At 43.2% G+C, this 19,554-nt stretch overlaps 1 protein-coding gene across 1 annotated transcript; it reads right to left on the minus strand.

Moving 5' to 3' along the window:
* Positions 1-874: 874 nt before the first annotated feature.
* LOC134220713 (organic cation transporter protein-like) lies at positions 875-16,691 on the minus strand. The gene is made up of 10 exons (XM_062699817.1): positions 16,553-16,691; positions 16,330-16,475; positions 2,513-2,643; positions 2,325-2,437; positions 2,131-2,256; positions 1,904-2,072; positions 1,523-1,848; positions 1,334-1,468; positions 1,116-1,273; positions 875-1,047 (listed from the first exon to the last, which is right to left on the minus strand). Exons 1-10 carry the CDS (start codon positions 16,689-16,691, stop codon positions 916-918), a joined length of 1,575 nt encoding a protein of 524 aa, XP_062555801.1. The 3' UTR covers positions 875-915.
* Positions 16,692-19,554: the final 2,863 nt, after the last annotated feature.

Below are 19,554 nucleotides of genomic sequence, written 5' to 3' on the forward strand. Positions count from 1 at the left end.
ATAGCATAATTGGAAAAAACTATCATCAAAAAACTATTGAACAATGGTTCCTACTTCGGAAGATTTAAAACAGATTAACGTAAAATAAACTTAACCTGAAAATTAGAATGTCTGTCCCTGCGCTTCACGTTTAGGCGTGACCTGAGTTTAAGGAAATACTTGTCTACCAATTCCGTTTATTCCACTGATGAAATTGGTCAAATTTTAATGCATCCGGAATAAGCAAAAAAATCATTGTAGTGTTAAAAATCTCCCGGAGAAAGTCGATCAATGGAAAATACAAAACGACATAGATAGCATTCTTTTAAAAGCAACACTAATAACATAACATCTCACACTTTTTTTCTGGGTTTCGTCCACTTTCTTTTTTGGGAGATGAGTCAGCCGAGAGCTGAAAATCTATCTAATAGGGACAAACAAAAAAATCTATGTACGATCAATGCAGAATCAATGAAAAAACGGGACAATTTGAGAATTTTTCAGATTATGACGGGACAGCACAAAAAGGTCTCAAAAACGGGACTGTCCCGTTAAATACGGTATGTTTGGTCAGCCTAACTAGAAATCTATTCTCACTGTACATCCTTCGGAGCTTCTTTAATTTAGGACCTATAAAGATGCCTGCCACGTCGTCACAGTCAATTAGGATTAGAGGAGGGAAATTGAATCAATACTCATTGCTACAAGAGATCGAGGAATCCTCTCCAAATAGCGTCAGCCTAATCTAAAGTGGTTTTACATCAATTTGAAAAGTATCTGAATAAAAACAGTCCGCTTCATTTCTTCTCAATAGCAGTGAAGTAGAAAGTCATGCGCATTAAACAAAGGACACGGATTACGGAAGTTGAATGAAATGGACGTAGTTCGATTGTGAGCATTTGTATTTATTAAACTAAACTTGATTTCATTCTTAAGCTAGACCGTCTCATTCACAATACCTGTCAGGATCATCCCACCGATTATGGCCAAAGATGCAAATGCCGTCAAAGGAACAAATTGCCCAAATTTGACTGTGGACACTATATATGGCGTTACCATGAAGCAGAACTATAATGTAAGAAGAAATCGGAACTCAAGATCAGGCTGTTCGTTATAATCTCCGAGATGTCACTTACCCTTCCCCAATTGGTGCAGGAATAAACCGCTCCAGCTTTTTTGTTCGCACTCACCAATTCCCCGGTGCACGTGACCAACATTGCCAAACAACAGGAGACACTGGCTTTCGAGATCATTGCCGTTAGCATTACTAGAGCGTCTCGGTTGATGAAGGGAACTGCAAAAAGGAACACAATAACGAATCATTTGTTGTGATCTACATGTGCGAATCACTAACCTTCGGGTGGAATAATCCACGTATTGAATGCAATCAAACCGGCAACTATGTTGAACACCCCACACCAAAGCCATTTTTGTTTCGAAGTCATAATTAGATATAGCCCAATGAATGTTCCGATCAGTTCTGAAACTCCTGTCGAAAGGTTTAGAAGTTTGTCTCCGAAATATGCACAATCTCTTCACTTACCTACAACTACCATGTGAATGTTTAGTTTATCCCTCCCGTAAGAGGAAACATTCAACAGCATTCCGTAGTACGCGGTACAGAAGAGTCCCCAGGCCAGATGCAACCGAACGAGATTATTGAAAGCTGATCTTTCCTTCCAAATTGTCCACCACAGGTCCGGTTCTGGCTGTACAGCAGCTGCCTCAGAAATTGACTTCAGTTGTTCGTCGAAGTAAATCGGAATGCAGTTTCTGGTGTTGTTATATTTTGCCGCTTCTAACAGGTATACTTTGGCTTCCTGCGTTCTGCCCTGTTTGAGAAGCCACCGCGGAGAATCCGGAATCCATCTGAAAAAAGAACTTGAATAAAGTTCAACGGACTTTAAAGTAGTTGTCCACAAACCTGTGTATAATTATCAGCAAGAAGGGCGGTATTGAGATAGCGGCGTACAACGAGGTCCAGCTGTTGGTAAAAATTGCCAACCCAGGCATTATTATCACCCCAATCGACCAAAACTGTTCGTGCAGGCATATGGTGGCGGTTTTGTACTTTCCTTCAGTGATATCGTTTACTTAAAAGAAAATCTGTTACAAACGGTGATACATTATTCTTTCTCGATTGAATCTCACATATTACACTTCCTGCCGTGTACGTAAATGCGCAGCACATTGCAACCAATAGTCGGAGCAGGATGTGCATTTCGTATATTATTATGTAGCCGGTAATGCAACCGCACATGACCTGGGTGTACATTCCTGAAAACGCGTTCAAAAATTACAAATATTAATGCTTTACGAACAGAGAAAAATGAGCGGTAGTTTACCCAACAGCATCAGGTTTCTGGGGCTGATCGTCCTCATCAACTGGGCTGCGATAATTCCCCCTAGAAGAACACCAAACACATGAGCTGCTTGTGTAGTTGGTGTTAGCAGGGACCTAAAAACCCAGATTAGTGCGAAAACGATTTTAAATGTTGTCGAAATTGTAAATTTGAACATCTTATAGTCCTACCTGGAGCACACCAAATCAAACTGCGTTATGATAGAATTGTAATCCGCATGATGTTCAAATACTGTGCAACCTTTCGTCCGGGTAATGTTGCTGGGCTGAATCCACGAGGTGCGATTTGGATCATTGTAGAACTGAAACGAAATGCATCAAATGTTCGATGACCAATGGTATCCTAAAGGAGGATGGGTTCACCCTTTACAATATAAAAGCCTAAAGTAAATCGAAGTAAATGACCATTTAATTAAGTCAGGATCGATACATAATGGACATCTTACCTGCTCTTTATTATGGTTGATAAAAGCTGATGTTGCTTATGATATTGGCAGGCACAGAATCTTTGTTGAACACAGTGATGCGAGTGACACCGCTGTTAAGAAATACTGTATCGATGCAATCTAGTTCTTCCCACGCAAACCAAGTGTGAGCTTTCTTCCACGAGGAATGCAGATATCAACAAGTCATCAATGAATGCGCACACTACTAGCACTGCGCACTGCTGACTTATTTGTCATCGAGTTAGGTATATGTGTAGTCAAACAGAAGCAAATTAAATCGAATGAATGTTTTGACAATTGATCACGTGAAGAACATTCGAGCCATGATCTTCCCCAAACGCGGCATAATTGTCCTATGTTGGCTTTAATACATGTTTATAAGACAGTTATGCGTATGGTGACAATATTGGAGCTACCACAACCGATGAAGTGATAATTAATGACTCTGAATTGAAGCGCGGTTGATAACAAATCAAATCAGATTGAACTGGACGAATCCAACGACGTTATACCTGGAGCTGGAAGATGGGAATACTATTTGGGAAACACTAGGAATAAATTCATAGTGTGTGGAAAGAAAGGTTTTTTTCTTCAAATTTTGAATATGTACACATTAGTTCACGAATTCATGAACGCTTTTTTTTGCGTGATATGTAAGAAGTAGGTGGAACTTCATGAACTGCAGTTTAGTAACGTTTCGGTTATAAGGAGGTAGTTTTAAAAGCAATGTCTGAAGGAATTCCAGATGTAACTGCTGAACGAGTTTCGAAAGAAATTTCTGGAAAAAATCGAAAGGTGAATGAATCCTCAAAACACGAAAGTAATTACAGAACGAACTCCTGGAGGAAATTCAAATGAAACTCGTGGTGAAATTCCGGGAAGAAATCCTTGAGAAATTCTAAGAAAGAGAAACTCTTAGAGGAAATCCAGAAAAAATATCAGCTTTTGGAGGAATTCCTAAAGAAATCCCAAGGTGAATTGCTGCACAAACAATAAAACGAATTCCTGGAGATACTTTCGCAAGATATCCTGATAGATCCCCTGACGAATTTCTCAGAAGAATTGCTGGAGGAATTTCCAGAAGAATATCAATGATTAGAGACGAGCCAGCCTTGGACTGGTTTCGACAGCTACTTGGTTGGAGATGGAGTGAACCCAGGATGGCCCTGAATTTCACTTACACAAATTAGCAACTTCATCGAAATAGTTGATTCAAAAGTATAAGATTGCATAATTTGGCAAAATAATTTAAATGACTAGAGCACCCTTAGCGTTCTAGTACTTATGTTTCTACTATCGAAACGCTTGCCAAGGGGTGTTGAGGCGGATAGAATCGAGCGAAAGTGATCGAAGAGCGGCACCCTTTAAATTGCATAGTGCCGCTGCTGTCCAATCACTTTCTCTCGTTTAGCTGCAGTTCATCAAAGATGGCAATTTTGTGTGAAAAAAGGTTTCATTAAAAAACTTTTGTGGTCATCGATTTGCGGTCAGCTCAAACTGTAATATGATGTATAATGCTTATTTCCCTCCCAGTACAAATGTCAACTCACATCTCACAACTTACAAGGAATAGAAACAATGAATCAACTATTTGACGCCACAATACATGGTTCGAGGCCGCATCTCCCCATCCTCGCTATGTCGTTTTGCACCTGGTCTGCCCACCTCGTTCGCTGCGCTCCACGCCGTCTCGTACCTGCCGGATCGGAAGCGAACACCATCTTTGCAGGGTTGCTGTCCGGCATTCTTGCAACATGCCCTGCCCATCGTACCCTTCCGGCTTTAGCTACCTTCTGGATACTGGGTTCACCGTAGAGCTGGGCGAGTTCGTGGTTCATTCTTCACCGCCACACACCGTCGTCTTGGATACCACCAAAAGATGGTCCTAAGCACCCGTCTCTCGAATACTCCGAGTGCTTGCAATCCTCCTCGAGCATTGTCTTGACAACCGGTCTTATAAGCGTTCTGTACATGACACATTTGGTGACCGCAGTTTCTTCTGGAGCCCGTAGTAAGCCCGACTTCCACAGATGATGCGTCTTCGTATTTCACGACTAACATTGTTATCAGCCGTTAGCAAGGATCCGAGGTAGACGAATTCCTCGACCACCTCGAAGGTATTCCTGTCTATCGTTACACTGCTTCCCAGGCGGGCCCTGTCGCGCTCGGTTCCGCCCACAAGCATGTACTTTATCTTTGACGTATTCACCACCAGTCCAACTTTTGTTGCTTCACGTTTCAGGCGGGTGTACAGTTCTGCCACCTTTGCAAATCTTCGGCCGACAATGTCCATGTCATCCGCGAAACAAATAAATTGACTGGATCTGTTGAAAATCGTACTCCGGCTGTTACACCCGGCTCTCCGCATGACACCTTCTAACGCAATGTTGAACAACAGGCACGAAAGTAGTGCATCACCTTGTCTTAGTTCCCGGCGCGATTCGAACGAGCTGGAGTGTTCGCCCGAAATCTTCACACAGTTTTGCACACCATCCACCTTTGCTTTGATCAGTCTGGTAAGCTTCCCAAGGAAGCTGTTCTCGTCCATAATTTTCCATAGCACTACGCGGTCTATACTGTCGTATGCCGCCTTCAAATCAATGAACAGATGGTGCGTTGGGAGCTGGTATTTACGGCATTTTTGAAGGATTTGCCGTACAGTAAAAAACTTCCCACCAACTTATTCATTAATGGTGACAGACGAGGGAAGCTGATCTGCGATATCACTTTATAGGTGGCATTGAGGATGGTGATCGCTCGAAAGTTCTCACACTCCAGCTTGTCTCCTGTCTAGTAGATGGGGCTTTCCACTCCTCCGGTAGCTGATCAGTTTCCAAGATTCTGACTTTCAATTTGTGCAGGCAAGTGGCTAGCCTTTCTTGATGAGCTCAGCTCCGATACCATCCTTATCAGCTGCTTTATTGGTCTTTAGCTGTTGGATGGCATCATTAACTACCCTCAAGGTGGGGGCTGGTTGGTTCACATCGTCCGCTGAACTGACGTAGTCATCTCCTCCGCTGCCTTGACTTTCATTGCCTGTACTCTCAGCGCCATTCAGATGTTCCTCGTAGGGGGCAGCAGGGACAGCAGGAACAGCATGATGTCCAAGGGCTTGACGACCCCTCCCCAGCTGTCTGCGAGTCAGGGAGAACTGCCTAGGGCGTGGTGGGATTTAGCAGTGGGCTCTGCTAAAATCCCTCCCAAAAAACCACAAGTGCCCGTAAGCGGACTCTATCAAAGCGACTGTGTGCCGCTTCAAAAGCACAAGCCCAGGGAGGGAGTGCCAACTGGCATGTGGAGTGTCCCTACTTCGGTAGGGTAGTGCGTGAGCTGCTTCGGCAGGGAGTGAGTGATCTGTTTGTGCTGAGGCAGGAGTGTCATAGCGAGTCGCCGCCGCTATGGCCACCTCGAAGCGCAGCAGAAGTCTGAGTATGGACTGCACATGCTAAGGTAAGAGTGTCGTAGCGTAGTATCGTTGACTAGTCCCCACATACCGCTATCGACACCTCGAGGCATGGCAGTGGAGTGTTAGAATAAGTTGTGGAGTGTACCTACTTCGGTAGAGTAGCGCGTGAGCTGCTTCGGCAGGGAGTGAGTGATCTGGTTGTGCTGAGGCAGGAGTGTCATAGCGTGTCTCCGCCGCTATTGTCACCTCAAAGCGCAGCAGAAGTCTGAGTATGGACTGCACACGCTGAGGCAGGAGTCGAGGTATCCCATCGACACCTCGAGGCATTGCAGTGGAGTGTTAGAGTGAGCACCCGAAAAAGGGTCACATGGAGCGAATGGTCTTTGGAGAAGCTGCTTCGGCGGCAGGGTAGCAGTGGGTTGTACCCACACACCTACAGTTGTGCACATGTGGTGCATGGGGAGTGTCCCTGCTTCGGCAGGGTAGCGTATGGTCTGCTTCGGCAGTGGTGTGATTGATCTGCTCGTGCTGAGGCAGAGTGTCGTAGCGCAATATCTGTAGGCCCAGGCAGTTACCGCTATTGACACCTCGAGGCATGGCAGCGGAGCGTCCGGGAGAGCATCCAAGTAAGACTCAAATGGAGTGAATGGGGTGCGAGCACCCACGTCAGTCTCGCGTGGGACGAGTGCCTGCGTGAGCGATAATGAGTGAGTACGCTTAGTACTGCCGTCCCCAAGTAGTACTGCGAGGTAGTTCCTGGGGAAACGATGGTGGACCCAAGGGAGTTTAGTCGGTATTACCGGTATGGTCGAGTCCGACACTCCAGTACACTTCCGTGTGGTAGTTTGGCAACTACAATGCACGTGTACTGGGTTAGTGTGTAAATGCATTCTCCCTTGTAAAAAAAACAAAAAAAAAAGATGTTCCTCGTAGTGCTGCTTCCACCTTTCGATCACCACACGTTCGTCCGTCAAGATGCTCCCATCCTTATCCCGGCACATTTCGGCTCGCGGCCCGAAGCCTTTGCGGGATGCGTTGCACGCTATGTTCAAAGGCAACTATTATGCAAAGTGAATGCACCTCGGATGTTAAGCCGTTAGATCATAGTTTTTGACCTCTAGTTTAAGGATCAGCATCGATTAAAATATTTCATCGGTGAAATTTTGACTTTTTTACTATTTAAGGTAATATTTTTAACCTAAAAAACTTTTCCGTTTTTTTTAATTTTTTTGCAACAAGTTATATAAAATCTAATCACTACCTTTTTTTCCTGATGCTTAAAGCAACATTTTCATATAAAAACCTTTTTCATATGATGAAAATAGTAGAAGTTGTATTAAAATTACTGCAAGTCTTAAATGTTCTTACGGTATATTATGAATAGATCTGTAGCCTTCCTGTACTGCTACACTGCAAGACCATGCTACAAGTGGCTGGGTTCGATTCCCGGCCTTGTCTAGGAAATATTCTCACCTTCCCTGGGCATAAAGTATCATCGTAGCCTCATGATATACGAATGCGAAAATGGTAGCTTGGACTAGAAATTTCGCAGTTAATAACTATGGAAGTGCTAAATGAACACTAAGCTCCGAGGCGGCATATGTGAAAGTGGTTGATGTAATGCCAATAAGAAGAAGTATTATTAAATTTAAGAACATAACATCACTCTTTTACATTTCAAATCAACAAAAAATTAAAACTACGAACTAGTTCAAAGTAGTATTTATGTTTGTCCTGTATTTCAAACTTGATTGAACCTCAATGGACGCCTGCATTATGTGACTGTTATATGCTCCCACCGTGGATAACAGTTTACTTGCATACTGTTCGTGGTTATCTGGCATTTTGTAGTTTTGGTAGATAGTATAGAAATTTCTGTGGATGGCTTCTGTTGTTTGCTCCGTATACTTTGTAAGGCCTCTCTGTGATGCGCTCTATTAAAGAACATGGAATTTCAAAATAAGAAATTTTTCGGTGATTGGTAGCCCGGCTGCTATTCAACTGTAACAAAAAGCTCGAACGCCGTCTGAATAGAAGTCCAACAATGTTATACTAAAACAGCAATCAACTACCTGTGGTAGACTCTCCAATACATTGTAATAACCTTTGCATTATTTTCCTTTCAAAACACCCCGTTTAACTAAAAGACTTCGACAACAGCAGTAATGCCCAGTGAAACAAGGTTGAGCGTGATGAGCTGCGTTGACCTCTGATGTCCAGACTTCAGATTTGTCTGGATGGTTTTTTTTGCTACAGGGCCGAAGATTTGGTAGACCAATCCCACCAGCTAATGTAGCGCTGAAGGAGGGTTTTTGTCTAAATTGTGTCATAGTCTCCTCCTTCCAGAAAATGATTATGAACACAATTGAAATATAATTCCTTGACCTGTCCAGCGTTAAATTCTGTTTCTATGGTAACAAGTGGTGCAGGGTTGCTGTTTTTTTAATAAACACGTATGAGATATGCAGTTACATAAGAATTCGCTATCAAAAAATGAAATATATGTTCGGTGTCAACAGTATTTTTAGTATAACTTCTGCTACTTTCATCATATGAAAATTGTTTTTATATGAAAATTTTCCTTGAAATGTCAGGAAAAAAAAGTGGTGCCTGTATTTTATGTAACTTGCCTTAAATAATTTTAAAAAATCAGAATAGATTTTTAGGTTAAAAATATCCCCTTAAATGGTAAAAAAGTCAAATTTTCACCGATGAAATATTTCAATCGACACGGATCCTCAAACTATAGGTCAAAAACTATGACCTAACGACTTAACATCCGAGGTGCATTCACTTTGCATAATAGTTGCCTTTAAACATAGCGTGCGTTGAGCTTCTGATAGAACTTGCGTGTATCTTGAGAACGGCACAGCTGTTCCATCTCCTCGCACTCCGCTTCTTCCAGGCGGCGTTTCTTCTCCTGAAAAAGGCGGGTCTGCTCCGCTTCCGTCTATAACGTTCCACGTTCTGCCGGGTACCTTGCTGCAGCGCGACCGCCCCGCTGCGTCCTTCTCTTCCAGAATCCGTCTGCATTCTTTGTCGAACCAATCGTTCCGTCGACTTCGTCCCATATACCCAACGTTGTTCTCCGCTCTTCCGGCAACGCTCACCTTCCGAGCTCACCCTCTTCCGGCAACGCTGCCTGGAGATAATGCGCGTATGCAGTGGCGACATCAGGTTGCTTCAGTCGCTCTAGGTCGTACCGCGGCGGTCGTCGGTACCGAACATTGTTGATGACGGATAGTTTTGGGCGCAGTTTCACCATCACCAGATAGTGGCCAGAGTCGATGTTAGCGCCACGATATGTCCTGACGTCGATAATGTCGAAGAAGTGCCGTCCATCAATCAGAATGTGGTCGATTTGTGATTCTGTCTGCAGTGGTAATCTCCAGGTGTACCGATATGGGAGGCTGTGTTGGAAGTAGGTGCTGCGACTGGCCATATTCTTGGAGGCGGCGAAATCAATTAGTCGTAGGCCGTTTTCGTTCGTCAGTCGGTGAGCGCTAAACTTTCCAATACTCGTGGCTTCAAAAATCCTTCGCAAATAAATCTAGAAATATCTTCAAATATTCCTTAAGGAAATCTTTCGAAAATTCATTTATAAATTTGTCTAAGAATTATTTTAGAAACCCTCAGAATTTCTACCAGGAGTTCTGGTAGAAAATATCGGTCGATAATATCCACGGAAATGGCTTCAGGAAAATCTTCCGAAATTCCCTTAGGAGAATTCTTTAGGAAATTTAGTGAGGTTTTATTTTGAAAATGGCTTCAGGAATACCTGCGGGAATTTGTTTAGGAATTCCTTCGAACTGTTTTTCTGATTTGCTTCAGCAATTATTTCAGGATTTTTAAAATAAATTCTTCCAGTAGGGGGACAAGGGGCAATATGGACACCCTAAGGTTTTATTCAATATTAGGTGATTTAAATTGAATATAATTCGGATTTCTAGCAATTACATGATACTATTACTCGTTAACTACCAGTTCTGTTTTGAATCGTATTGAAAATAAGGCAATTTCAATCAAATAGGACGATTTTGTAATAGTTAATTTTCACTACTCTCGGGAAGGTAGCGGGGTAGATTGGACACCCCCATGGGGCAGTACGGACACCCTTATAAAATATGAAGAAAATTATCTTACTTGTGAATATATGCCATTGTAACCTATTTTATGGATCATCCAACATAAATATTACCCAATTGTTCATCTTCCTGTCATGATTTTGTATGAGACACCTAAAATTGTGTTTGGATCATCAACATCCGAAAATCTATTTCCCTCTTCTTAAGCGAGGTCATATATGGTCGTTTTCTATTTTAATTCCATGGTGAATAGAAGAAGATTGATTACGTAACGCAAAAATTTGCCACTTTCAGCCGGCCTCATACATGTATGTCGAACTTTTTGTATGAAGCATATGATTGTTTTTATATGGATCCTCACACTTATTGCAAGACCTTTTCTCAATCGTCTCTACTCTAAGCATTGCATAATCTATGCATACTCTTATTCACCCTACTGGCATCGCCAATCCTTCCAATGGGTTGTACCGATCAACTTGCCAAATCTATACAAAACACTTCCTTTTTTTGTTGCACTTTCAGCGACTTTTATGGTATATATATGCTTCTATGGTATATATGTCATGTACTGCAACTTTTATAGCGATTTATAATTCCGCACCATGATAACACGGAAATAATACGATATGAAAGCCAAGTTCGATGAGTTTGAGGTTATGTTTTTATTTTTTAAGGTGTCAGTTCTACCCCCATATAGAGTGTTCAGTTTGCCCCAACAGGTGAACAAATTTAAAAACTGTTGGAAATTTTGTGAAAATCAAGGAAACTTGTCACAAATGCATGCCAGAGCACTGTAAATAACAGAATTTTGCTAAGGGATGACCAATAATTGAGAAATCATCTTCTGTGGTAAAGTAAAGCTTATTTTATGGGAGGTGAAACTTATAATTTTTAACCATTTGGAAGACATCCTAACTTTTTTGTCAAATTTATGCGCTATGAAAATAAAACAATGGCTTCTACGCTATAAATTAGTTGTTTATGAAAGGATTATAGAGTTCGCTGCATTGAAAGTAGAAAAATGATTGAATTAACAAGAATATTGGGGGTGTCCAATCTGCCCCGGGTGTTCATAATGCCCCCTGGTCCCCTATTCCTATTATTATTATTATTATTGGAGTTCTTACGAAATTTCTTCAATTTTTGCTGGAAATTCTCGAAGAATTATTACTGGAGAAATTTCCGAGGGACTGGAATTTCCGATGGTATCCGAATCAAAAGAATACCTGCACAATTAATGAATTGGATGTTTTTGGAAAAACATTCCAAAGAATTTCTAGAGACCTTTTCAAAAAATTTAGACGATTGCATTGCATTTTATCTATCTATTCATTTTCAACCCACGGTTTAATTTGGGGGCAGCAGGGACTATGTCCAAGGGCTTGACGATCCCTCCCCAGGCCATCTGCGAGTTGTGACGCCTGCCTAGGATGTGGTGGGGTTTGACAGTGGGCCCTGTTAAACCTCTATAAAAAGCTGCATGTATCCGCAAGTAGGCTCCGTCAAAGCGCACAAGCCCAAGTCCTGGTGTTAGTGGGACGCTAAACAGCCCTGACACGACGGCCCTCTGACGAGACAGGAGGTTTAAGGTCACTCCTGACGGAATCCAAGATTAAAAGTGCTCGCGTTTTCGGGGGCACACCACTCGATTCGGAGGCGGCGCACAACTGTCATTTTTGTTAATTTAGCTTTGCTGCGTCGCAGCATGCGTGAAATAATAAGAATGACAGTTGTGCGTTGCTTCCGTATCGAGTGGTGTGCCCCCGAAAACGCGAGCACTTTTAATATTGGATCCCGTCAGGAGTGACCTTAATACGACTCGATACAATCGGCAACGACCTAGGCGACGAATAAAGGATCACGATTGGAAGCTTGGAACATGGAACTGCAAGTCGCTAGGCTTCGCAGGTTGCGACAGGATAATCTACGATGAATTACATCCCCGCAACTTCGATGTCGTAGCGCTGCAGGAAATATGCTGGACAGGACAGAAAGTGTGGAAAAGCGGGCATCAAGCAGCTACCTTCTACCCAAGCTGTGGCAGGTGGCACCGCCAACAAGCTGGGAACTGGCTTCATAGTGCTGGGAAAGATGCGCCAACGCGTGATTGGGTGGCAGCCGATCAACGCAAGGATGTGCAAGCTGGGGATAAAAGGCCGTTTCTTCAACTATAGCATTATCAACGTGCACTGCCCACACGAAGGGAGATCCGACGACGAGAAAGAAGCATTCTATGCGCAGCTGAAGCAGACATACGATGGATGCCCACTGCGGGACGTCAAAATCGTCATCGGTGACATAAACGCTCAGGTAGGAAGGGAGGAAATTTATAGACCGGTCATCGGACCGGATAGTCTGCATACCGTATCGAACGACAACGGCCAACGATGCATAAACTTTGCAGCCTCCCGCGGAATGGTAGTCCGAAGCACTTTCTTCCCCCACAAGAATATCCACAAGGCCACGTGGAAATCACCTAATCAAGTAACGGAAAACCAAATCGACCACGTTCTAATCGACGGTAAATTCTTCTCCGACATCACGAACGTACGCACTTACCGCAGTGCGAATATTGAATCCGACCACTACCTCGTTGCAGGATGTCTGCGCTCAAAACTCTCGACGGTGATCAACACGCGTCGGAGTCGTCCGCCGCGGCTTAACATTGGGCGGCTACAAGACGGTAGACTAGCCCAAGACTAACCGCAGCAGCTGGAAGTGGCACTCCCAACGGAAGAGCAGCTAGGCGCAGCATCTCTTGAAGATGGCTGGAGAGATATTCGATCCGCCATTGGAAGCACCGCAACCGCTGCACTAGGCACGGTGGCTCCGGATCAGAGAAACGACTGGTATGACGGCGAATATGAGCAGTTAGTTGAGGAGAAGAATGCAGCATGGGCGAGATTGCTGCGACACCGCACGAGGGCGAACGAGGCACGATACAAACGGGCGCGGAACAGACAAAACTCGATTTTCCGGAGGAAAAAGCGCCAGCAGGAAGATCGGACCGTGAAGAGACGGAGGAACTGTACCGCGCTAATAACGCACGAAAGTTCTATGAGAAGTTGAACCGTTCACGTAAGGGCCACGTGCCACAGCCCGATATGTGTAAGGACATAAACGGGAACCTTCTTACAAACGAGCGTGAGGTGATCCAAAGGTGGCGGCAGCACTACGAAGAGCACCTGAATGACGATATGGCAGACAACGGTGGCGGTATGGTAATGAACCTAGGAGCACGCGCGCTGGACATATGACTTCCAGCTCCGAATCTCCAGGAAATCGGCCGGCTGAAAAATAACAAAGCCCCTGGAGTTGACCAACTACCAGGAGAGCTGTTTAAACACGGTGGTGAGGTACTGGCTAAAGCGCTGCACTGGGTGATTACCAAGGTTTGGGAGGATGAGGTTCTGCTGCAGGAGTGGATGGAAGGTGTCGTGTGTCCCATCTACAAAAAGGGCGATAAGCTGGATTGTAGCAGCTACCGCGCAATCACATTGCTGAACGCCGCCTACAAGGTACTCTCCCAAATTTTATGCCGTCGACTAACGCCAATTGCAAGAGACTTCGTGGGGCAGTACCAGGCGGGATTTATGGGTGAACGCTCTACCACAGACCAGGTGTTCGCCATACGTCAGGTATTGCAGAAATGCCGCGAATACAACGTGCCCACACATCATCTATTTATCGACTTCAAAGCCGCATATGATACAATCGATCGGGACCAGCTATGGCAGCTAATGCACGAAAACGGATTTCCGGATAAACTGATACGGTTGATCAAAGCGATGATGGATCGGGTGATGTGCGTAGTTCGAGTTTCAGGGGCATTCTCGAGTCCCTTCGAAACGCGTAGAGGGTTACGGCAAGGTGATGGTCTTTCGTGTCTGCTATTCAACATCGCTTTGGAGGGAGTAATACGAAGGGCAGGGATTGACACGAGTGGTAAGATTTTCACGAAGTCCGTCCAGTTATTTGGTTTCGCCGACGACATTGATATCATGGCACGTAACTTTGAGAGGATGTAGGAAGCCTACATCAGACTGAAAAGCGAAGCTAGACGGATTGGACTAGTCATCAACACGTCGAAGTCGAAGTACATGATAGGAAGAGGCTCAAGAGAGGTCAATGTAAGCCACCCACCACGAGTTTCTATCGGTGGTGACAAAATCGAGGTGGTTGAAGAATTCGTGTACTTGGGCTCACTGATGACCGCCGATAAAAATACCAGCAGAGAAATTCGGAGGCGCATAGTGGTTGGAAATCGTACGTACTTTGAACTCCGTAAGACGCTCCGATCGAATAGAGCTCGCCGCCGTACCAAACTGACTATCTACAAAACGCTTATAAGACCGGTAGTTCTCTACGGACACGAGACCTGGACGATGCTCGTGGAGGACCAACGTGCACTGGGAGTTTTTGAAAGGAAAGTGTTGCGTACCATCTATGGTGGGGTGCAGATGGCGGACGGTACGTGGAGGAGGCGAATGAACTACGAGTTGCATCAGCTGTTGGAAGATCCATCCATCGTTCACACCGCGAAAACCAGAAGACTGCGGTGGGCCGGGCACGTAGCCAGAATGTTGGACAGTAATCCGGTGAAAATGGTTCTCGACAACGATCCGACGGGAATAAGAAGGCGAGGTGCACAGCGGGCAAGGTGGATCGATCAGGTGAAGGACGATTTGCGGACCCTCCGCAGACTGCGTGGTTGGCGAAGTGCAGCCATGGACCGAGCTGAATGGAGAAAACTTTTATGTGCAGCACAGGCCACTCTGGCCTTAGTCTGATAATAAATAAATAATTCGTTTTTTCCGCTGCTGATTGAACTTCTTCACGTCCACTGAATTCCTCTGTTCAATCATGTATCTTGTGGATTATTAAAAAAAAATTAACCGAAAATCTATTGATGAATTATCTATTGAATTTCTTCAAACATATCCCAAGAAGTTTCATCACAAAATATTTTAAGAACTCTCTTGACATTCACATGGGAACTCTACAGAAATGTTCACTTCGACACTGCTTTGGAACTCGCTTTTAATCCTTCAAGCTTCCGTTCATTCACGGCTCAAAACCGCTAGGGTAGGTAATGTGACAGACACAGTCCGATTGCATTGGCCTTTTGCAAATCATTCACATTCATGCAAACTTTCATCTCAGCCACGTGCTTCCTGTTTGTATCTGTCACGAGCAGCGAAGTGTGTTAGCTCACTATAAGCCACTTTATGATCAAACAAGCGCATAATTGGTTGGAGAACTAAAAAATTCTGGCCAAGGGGTGACAAGACTCTTGCGGAAGTGATGAAAAACAGCGACACCCTTTTATTTGCATGGTGCGTGCCGTTACTGTCCGATCACTTCCGTTCGTTTAGCTGCAGTCAACTACAAAAAAGAATCAAAATCAGATTATAAACTTTTGTTTACATGTACTCTCATTATTTTGAATCAATAAAAACGTATTACGTTTTCTATTTTAAAACTTCGATTAATTCCAAATATTATTGCGTATTAAGTGTGGGAAACGATACATAAAAATGTTTTAACTATTATCTTCAATGAAAGCACAGCGGATTTTTTTCATTATGTAATGCTTTTATGCTTCACAGAAGTCAATAGATTCAAATGTCGTAGAACTTCGAATTACCTGAATGATTGTTTTTCTTTTAAAATTACTTATCCTTTGTTTCAGCTGTTTTCAATTACTTCCGCTGCGATTTTCCATGTGTTCTAATCATGTCTATTTGCCGATCTCATTCTCGTTCCTTTGCAGACTATGTCCAACTTACCTTCACTTCAAATACCGAGGGTCAGTTGAACGCACTCTGCGAAGAAGCAAGCTTTATGGAGCTGCGGAAACTGTTTGTTCCACTGATTGATGCTATTTGATAACGCTCACTTCATGTCGCCCTTTTCTTCTCACTCGCCGCCAGTAATTGACTTTGCCGCAAGTCGACAAGATAGAATCGCAATTTCTCATCCTAGCTCACCACTTTCATTCACTACCGGTAAACACTATTTCAGAAGCGACATATTCATGAATCCACTCACCTCTAAGTTATCTTCAAACACGTAGCAATAGTCGATGGTGAACTCGGTGCTATTAACCACGTCCTTGATCGGATGGGAAGCCATAATCCACTTGGTCTCGTTGAAATGAGCACTCACTGACGGGGGTGGCTTGCAGTAGATCTCACCTTCAGGTCGCGGATGCAAATCACATTAGTTCCCAGACGTAGAGTTCCAAAAAAAAGTTCGTCAAGTTCGCACTCACCGTTTTTGGGATCAGGAGTTGTGTAGATCAAAATCGCCATAAACCATGCTGCAGGTATTTTGCACATGTATATCAGCGGTACAGCTCTGAGCTGCCACGGACCGAATTCCTTCATAATCGATGACACTAGATCCGGCATTTTTGCAAAACTATATCTTACAGGACAATTTATAAACGATCGAGGATGACTTTTTAATTGGTATTCAATTTCAAAACTTCCCACTTGAAGCTCGCAACGTAGGTAACACGTGGTACGGATTTGTACTATCGATTTGTCAAGACCTGGTTACTACTTCGGACGATCCGAAGTCTAACCAATCTTGTAGAGATCAGGCAGAATTAATATCATTTAGTTTACTATTCACACCAAATCATTTTCCACTCGTATTTTATTTTCGCGGCATCACGGCTTCGGTTTATTGTGGCAGAAATAACAATGCCTTACCCTACCGCGGGGAAATCGCTTTTATTGCTTCGGCACGCGAACAAGACTGTGACGGTCTAATCAGATTCTGGGACGTCAGAATATGCCAATGACTTATGAAGATTGATCACAGTTGTCCCACTCATAATGGTTCGCCCATAAAAAAGATAACTGGTCGAATTCTAGCGAATCTCTTCCTATTCCGTGTTTCATATACCATTTTAAAACATTTTTCCAGCTATGAGCGAATGTTTGGTCATTGGGGGATGACTGTACATCTGGTCAGATACCTTCATGTTCCTCGGTGATTGTCAGACGATGCACTAAAAAGCATAAAGTGACGCGGTAGTGAGTTCGAATCAAGACGTTTCCAATTATTTTCTTGACAAAATTAATGAAAACATTTGTTGCAACTCGAAAGTTGAAGGTAGACTTGCATTCCAACAGCATCGATCAAGTCACAGATCAATATCCGGTTTAGGATAAAAAGATGCTATTGGCGATGTTCTAATTATCTGCCCAAATAGTGACCACCGTTGATTGGTGCTGCATCGGGAAACGAATTGTTAGGCAAATCAGATAAATCCAGATCGGAACGTCGCACAGTAGAAGGAATTCGCATGCATGTGCTAACCTAAGCAACAGGTGGTTAACAATCAGTGGACTATTTCAGCAAAAAATAGGCTTAGACGGTGCGATGTCTTTTAATTAGTGTCAAAATGGTTTTTAGGCGTTTATATTTTGGTGATTAATTACCGAAACGGATGTTGGTTTATATTGTATTTTATTTTAAACGGTGAGAGCAACTGAAAGGTTTTAAGAACTTTTGAAAATTTGGAAATTATGGGAATTAAAGGCATAGAATTGTAAAAATAACTAAAGAGGTAAGAAGAAGAAAAAAGAAAAAATATAGAAGAAGGCAGAAAAAAGATGGAAGAAGGAAGAAGGAAGAAGGAAGAAGGAAAAAGGAAGAAGGAAGAAGGAAGAAGGAAGAAAGAAGAAGGAAGAAGGAAGAAGGAAGAAAGAAGAAGGAAGAAGAAATAAGGAAGAAGGAAGAAGGAAGAAGGAAAAAGGAAGAGGGAAGAAGGAAGATGGAAGAGGGAAGAAGGAAGATGGAAGAAGGAAGAAGGAAGAAGGAAGAAGGAAGAAGGAAGAAGGAAGAAGGAAGAAGGAAGAAGGAAGAAGGAAGAAGGAAGGAAGAAAGAAGAAGGAAGAAGGAAGAAGGAAGAAGGAAGAAGGAAGAAGGAAGAAGGAAGAAGGAAGAAGGAAGAAGGAAGAAGGAAGAAGGAAGAAGGAAGAAGGAAGAAGGAAGAAGGAAGAAGGAAGAAGGAAGAAGGAAGAAGGAAGAAGGAAGATGGAAAAAGTAAGAAGTGAGAAGGAAGAAGGAAGAAGGAAGAAGGAAGAAGGAAGAAGAAAGAAGGAAGAAGGTAGAAGGAAGAAGGAAGAAGGAAGAAGGAAGAAGGAAGAAGAAAGAAGGAAGAAGGAAGAAGGAGGAAGGAAATAGGAATAAAGAATAAGGAAGAAGAAATAAGAAAGAAGGAAGAAAGACCAAGGCCTTTCTTGGCACGGTGGTTTTCATACAACTAACTAAGCCGTCCACAACCAGGGCGTTAGACAAGAAGATTCACGCTTCGATTATTATGCTGTTCAATGGATATAGTTACGCGTGAACCTTTCCGATCAACCAGCAAGGTCAGCATAACCGCCCTTGCTAAGACATCATCGCGCCACCGAGTCACCACGCCACCAAGTCACCGTTGTTACCAAGTGTAGTCAGCAGTTTTGGAGGAGTTCGACCCCGTTGGCCAGGTATTGCAGCGTAGACAGATTTAATTAATAAATAGGGTTCGATCAGAAAACGGACAGTCAGTCTTTATTCAGAGTAGGAAGTGTTAGTTACAATTAGATCTTAAGTAGTGAAACCATATTAATGTAATTAAAAGTGAATAAAGTTATTTTTATAATAAACAGTCTGTGAGACTTATAATTGGCGCAGCCGTACGGAACTGGCTGGAGTGAATCATTGTGATAAAAAAGTGGAATAGTTACGATTAATAACCGTGATTGAAGTGATTCCGTGGAAAGTATTCCAAAATACTTGAAACATCCGAAGCACCACAGGGAAGCTTAATCATCAAAGTGAACCGCTTAGGACTTGAGGATCCCCCCGCAGTGAACACTTGGAGAACCAACACCGTCCAGCCGGGACTACGCATAAAACAGCATAAAATCGTGAGTAATTTTATTTAATTATCCTCATTCAGTGCAACTCAACCGCAAAGCGGGCATCAGTGTGTGATATTTTTATAAACATTCACGTCGTTAGTTTGTACTACCAGATAGGCAAACTAAGAGAGAAGCGAATCAACACTTTACGTGGGCTTCTTGGCAAGTAAGAGAGAAGCGAATCAACACTTTTTAGTGGGCTCCTTGACTACTTCACAAACAGAGATTTTTCTTTGTCCCCCTTACATACGCATTTGTCTGTGGTTTTCAGTGGTTTAATTTGATGCCAAAAACCAAGTCAGCGTTAAAAGAAGCTCGAGCGCTGCTCAAAAAGGTACAAATTAAAATTACC

The sequence above is a fragment of the Armigeres subalbatus genome, chromosome 3 (genome assembly GCF_024139115.2).
Source record: "Armigeres subalbatus isolate Guangzhou_Male chromosome 3, GZ_Asu_2, whole genome shotgun sequence".
Lineage (NCBI taxonomy): Eukaryota > Metazoa > Arthropoda > Insecta > Diptera > Culicidae > Armigeres > Armigeres subalbatus.

Bases quoted from the DNA above. Each gene is read 5' to 3' on its own strand.
- LOC134220713 (XM_062699817.1), bottom strand. From the start codon at position 16,691: ATGCCGGATCTAGTGTCATCGATTATGAAGGAATTCGGTCCGTGGCAG. The intron at 2,644-16,329 runs GTGAGTGGATTC...ATTTCGTTTCAG, and splicing joins TGTTTGAAGATAACTTAGAG to TTCTACAATGATCCAAATCG. The intron at 2,257-2,324 runs GTAAACTACCGC...ACGCGTTTTCAG, and splicing joins CAGAAACCTGATGCTGTTGG to GAATGTACACCCAGGTCATG.